The sequence below is a fragment of the Phymastichus coffea genome, unplaced genomic scaffold (assembly GCF_024137745.1).
Source record: "Phymastichus coffea isolate CEN01 unplaced genomic scaffold, Cenicafe_Pcof_1.1 PCOF00016, whole genome shotgun sequence".
Taxonomy (NCBI): domain Eukaryota; kingdom Metazoa; phylum Arthropoda; class Insecta; order Hymenoptera; family Eulophidae; genus Phymastichus; species Phymastichus coffea.
The window spans coordinates 1779474-1784234 of record NW_026706827.1 but is presented as its reverse complement, the minus strand read 5'-3'; the positions used below and the strand labels follow the sequence as shown (position 1 = coordinate 1784234).

The 4761-nt window shown below is 36.6% G+C and overlaps 1 protein-coding gene across 1 annotated transcript; it reads right to left on the bottom strand.

Moving 5' to 3' along the window:
• Nucleotides 1-2055: 2055 nt before the first annotated feature.
• On the bottom strand, nt 2056-4352 carry LOC131675133 (cysteine and histidine-rich domain-containing protein morgana). The gene is made up of 4 exons (XM_058953990.1): nt 3731-4352; nt 3061-3623; nt 2777-2968; nt 2056-2667 (listed from the first exon to the last, which is right to left on the bottom strand). Exons 1-4 carry the CDS (start codon nt 3807-3809, stop codon nt 2476-2478), a joined length of 1026 nt encoding a protein of 341 aa, XP_058809973.1. The 5' UTR covers nt 3810-4352; the 3' UTR covers nt 2056-2475.
• Between the last annotated feature and the right edge of the window lie 409 nt (nt 4353-4761).

Below are 4761 nucleotides of genomic sequence, written 5' to 3'. Positions count from 1 at the left end.
AGGTGGTTGTTGGCTAAGCGTTGCATTTCCAGGAGAAGCTGCGAAGGTTTCTGCGTGCCTAGTTTGATGTTCGACACCAGTTTTCTGAAGCGTTCCGTCTGTGTCTGCGTGAAGCTTTTCAAGAGAGCCTTCTTCACTTCGCTGTACGTATCAGTTGACGCTGGCGAACTGATGGCACGTTCCACTTCGATGGTTAGAGCTTTTTCCCCGAAGTTGGAGAGGAGAATCTCGAGCTTCTGTTGTGTGTTGGTTATGTTAAGGCGCACAAAGTGGTCTTCGAGCACTTTGAACCACATCTCGGGTCTCTCTGGCCAAAACTGCGGAGGCTTCTGGCGATAGAAGTAGCTGCGCAGGTTGCGGTCGCCATCATCGTACGAGTTGTAAACTGCGGGTGCTGCTGCGGGTTGGTTAGTGAAAGCCGGAGCAGTAGTCGGGGCGTTACCAAAGGCGGCTAAGGCGGTGCCGTAGCTGGGCGGTTGGTGGACGGCTTGTGTCAAGTTGTAACCTGGGACACCATTGGCTGTTGGTACTGGGCCGAGTTGGTAGCCGTAGAGATGAGCAGCTGGTGTGTCGGCTCCGTGACGTGGCAACGCCTGGGCGGTGTGCTGGGCATAGCCGTCGTAGTTCGTCGAGGGCTTCAGCGTGCTGGGCGGGCGCATTTGAGCGGCGGACATGGGTGGCGGTGGCGAGAGGTCCCAGTTTGCAGCATGAGCGGCTCCTTGCTGGATGTCGAGATGTTGTGGTTGTTGAAGTCCGGCGTTGACGTGAAGCTGGCTTGCGTGAGGGTCGAGTGGAGGCGGAGTGCTGTTGAGCATGACGTCCTCGAAGAATGGATTGATTGAATTGAGTACGTGCTGCACGTCGTGTTCTCCACCGGCGATTGATGACGAGATGTTCGCTGGATTCTGCGCATGCGCCGATCTGGGCGGTAGCGTCGGTGGCCTTGGGTCTGGTAAGGCCGTTCGTGGCCTTGACGGCGGTGTGGGTGGCCTGGGCGGTGGAGATTGCAGGGCTGGTGAGCCGGTGCTATGAACCGCTGGAGGAGACGATGCTGCCGTGCCGGCTTGTGAACTTTACGGTGCAGGTTGGAGCTTCGCGCCGGAGCGTGTGTGCATGGGCGAGTGTTCGACTGTCATGGCGGCCGGGTTTGTCGTATATCACCGGTCGCAGTAATTTGTTAATTTTGCGATTGTTTTTGCGTTGAATTTTCACTAGTCGGGGTCACCAATGTGGGGAATGCAGGTGAGGAAGGAGCACTGTAAGCAATCACCACGTATATAAGTTAACAGACTTTATTGGGTTTAAGGCACACGCACGGGCAAGCAGAGTGGTTGCTGTTGCTCGGCAAGTCCACACTCGACTGACTGCCGTGTCTTCCCCGCTAGCGCTGGCAGTCAGCGGGCGAGGAGAGAGGGGTGCGAGGCGGCAGAGCCCCACACGCGGTTTGCTGGTGCTGCCCGCTGTTGGGAGTGACGAGCTGGTCGGCAAGGGCGCCACACGTATCGTACTATCCGGTCACTTTTATGGGTATAATACTCTCGTGAAATAATTAAATGTTATAATTTTATGTGACGAAATAAGTACTAATCCATTGCATATATGATGTATATATTAACGTCAAATTAATTATTTTGCTTATAGATTGCCTAAACTTATTACATTAAATTAAAGTGATGGCTCGGTTTTAAGCGGGGGGGGGGGGGGGGGGGGGGTAATAGGGACACTCACCCAAACATGGATATTGTATTATGTATATCTGCTGTGTATTTGTTTCACTCCCTATATGTAAGAGTTATTGAATCACAAACTTGATAGCCTTTAAACATTTCGGAAGAGATAAATCAAAATTTAACGTCATCAACGTATATATAAAGAAAGCATAAAGCCCTCCTATTTTTATGTAGTTTAAATTGACTCAAAATTTGGGCAAATGTACAAATATTTTGACTTAAAAGGATCTGAAGAATCTTAATCGTATCGAATTCTTAATGTATACATTATTTATACTTCAACAATTGTTTATCATAAATTTTATTTTTATTTTAAAGAGTTGAATGCGATTTATTCCAAGGTATGATATACTTGTCGGTACAGTAGATGCTTAAAGAAAACAAACCAGTACAGAATTGTTTTTACACGTTTATATGAATAGAAGAAAGAAAAATTAACATTTTAAAGAAATAAAAAATTTTTATTTATATTTTTGAAATACCTAAAAATGGAAAAATATCACTTGAAAATTTACAAAATTTCTATTTGTTAAGTTGTAAAGTGATACCTAGATTGTTTATATTCGATTTTAAGAAATTAAATAAATTTTAATAATAATTTTTCAATAATAGAAATTTTTTTAATTTTCGAAAAGTGATATTTTTTCTCTTTTAAGTATTTCAAAATATAAATAAAAATTTTTTAGATTTTTAAAGCACATCAGTTTTTGTTATAATTTTAAGATAAGTGTTTCACATTAAATTCCTATATATCACTAAGATCAACAGCATCTATTTGACAAGATATGTTGTCTTCTGTAGTAGGCTCTTCCAACACCTCATCTTGAGTTTGATGTGGAATGTCCAATTTACTCCAAGAGCCAGGTTCCTTTTTTCTCAAGTTAATTTCAACTTTTGTTGGTAACATGTTTATGAAGCTGGCTTCTACATCAACAATCTAAATTATAATAATAATACATTAAGTAATGTGAACAATTCTATAAGTATTCTTTCAATCATGTTATTTGTATGAACATTAATATTAATATTTATAGTTCAATACATACGCCTTTCAATTCAATATCAAAGTTGTAGTTAGAATTTTCTTCTGGAAAATATAAATCTACTGTTAAATGAATTGGATTTAATTTCACGTATGATGCAGTTGGATCATACTTCTTAGCATAAATTGATATTATTACATGTGTTCCAGTTTGATGCCAATCTACTCTACACTTGATTTTTTTATTTTTTGCATCCTGGAAATTTAAATTTCCATATTATTTTTAGAATATGTTTCTCACTTGTATATTATTTGTCTTTTAATGAAATTTTTTTTATATGGTTTTACCTTTTGCACCCACAAATGACTACCTTTTGTACAACCTGGTTGTTCTAAAAATACAGAAAAATCAGTAGTTTTTTTTCGACAACAGGACCAATATTTTAATCCTTCATGAAAAATGGGAACACCAGGATGGTATGTACAATCTTCTTCATCAGAAGGCAAACCTTTATAAACAGCTTTACAAGATTTATTTTTACAATTTTGACCTAAAACTATTTTGTTTTCATCATTATTATGATTATCCATGACTGTGATTCCTTTAATCTGTTCTAAAAGACTTGGGGAAATAGTTGGTTTTAGTATAACTTGTGGAGAATTAAAAGGTGGTCGTTCTATTGCTGGAATACTATTTAACGATGGTGGAATATACTCTATTACTTCATTATCTTTTAATTTATCTACAACTGGTTTAGATGGTTCTAATGGCTTTACATTAGAATGAAACGATTTAGTACATCCTTTAATATTCAAAAATTCTGAAAAATCAGTGCATTTTTTATTACAACAAGACCATCCTTTATATGCATCATGAAAAACTGGATGTCCAGGATGATGCTGACAAATATCTAAGAAATAAAGAGAATTAAAGCTCTCCGTACTATCATGATTTTTAGGATAATTTCAAAATTACAAGTTCATAGAACTAAAAATGTACTTCAATACTTGAATATACCTTCTTTGTTGTCGTTAGGATCGAATTTTTGACCACAGCCTCGATTATAACAATATAGTAGAGTTTTATCATCAGACATTTCTAATAAATGTTATATTTTTCAGAGTTCTAGTCTTTCAGCTATCGTCTCAATACAAATTCTATTTGATTAATATTAAATAACAGAATATTCTAGCACTTTCGAAGATAGGCTACGTTAAGTTTCGTATTTGAAGGCTTAAGTTTTCTTCCTTGGGCAATATTATGCTGCTCACATATTCTTACCGATAACTTATTACAGACTAAAATAACCGATAATGTTAAAAATATTAGATTCAAGTTGTTTTAATTGGTTAATTCTGCAATTAGAATTTGAAGTTTAAAGAAGGGAAATTCAATTCTAGTTAGTTACTAATGGTATTGCAAGTAATGTAGGCAAAAGCTTTGATTTGAAGGTTATGCTGGTCAAATGTCGCTCTAATCGCTTATCTCAATGAATACAGACGCTTATTTGCTATATTTGCTACAGTTCATAATTTTCTGAATATTATTACAAATTACGACAAACAGCATGCTTGTTACGTTCATGGAATTAAAGCTTTAAAATTTTTGATTTTAGTTAAAATTTATGCTAATAAATTAACATAATAAAAAGTGAAAACTTTATTTAGAAATCTGCAAAATCAAGTCGTCAAAAAATAAAGAAAATAAGAAGCAAATAAATAACTTTTTGGTTTCCACTTAAATCGGTTATTTTATTATATGGTTTAGTTAAGCGTGTTTCATGTGCTAATCTTTTGTTTATTTTATTATTTAGTTCAATGATTGAGACAAATCAAAACTTAGAAAGGTAAATTAAATATTTAAAATATACATTCCATAGAAATCTACTGAAATCCGTCTATTTTACTTAATTAACAAATAAATATTTAAATACACTTTAATTTCAGATTCATTAATATTTTCTAACTCAATAAAAGTGCAACTTCTCAGGTGCTTATATACATTATATAAGCTGTACGTAATTTTTTCTTCCCGTTTTTGTAAGTGTC

What these genes read in the sequence shown, in the direction of transcription:
- LOC131675133 (XM_058953990.1), bottom strand. Translation starts at nt 3,809, where the DNA reads ATGTCTGATGATAAAACTCTACTATATTGTTATAATCGAGGCTGTGGT. An exon ending in GTCATTTGTGGGTGCAAAAG is followed by an intron (nt 2,969 to 3,060) that starts GTAAAACCATAT and finishes TTAAATTTCCAG; the next exon opens with GATGCAAAAAATAAAAAAAT. An exon ending in TTGATATTGAATTGAAAGGC is followed by an intron (nt 2,668 to 2,776) that starts GTATGTATTGAA and finishes ATTATAATTTAG; the next exon opens with ATTGTTGATGTAGAAGCCAG.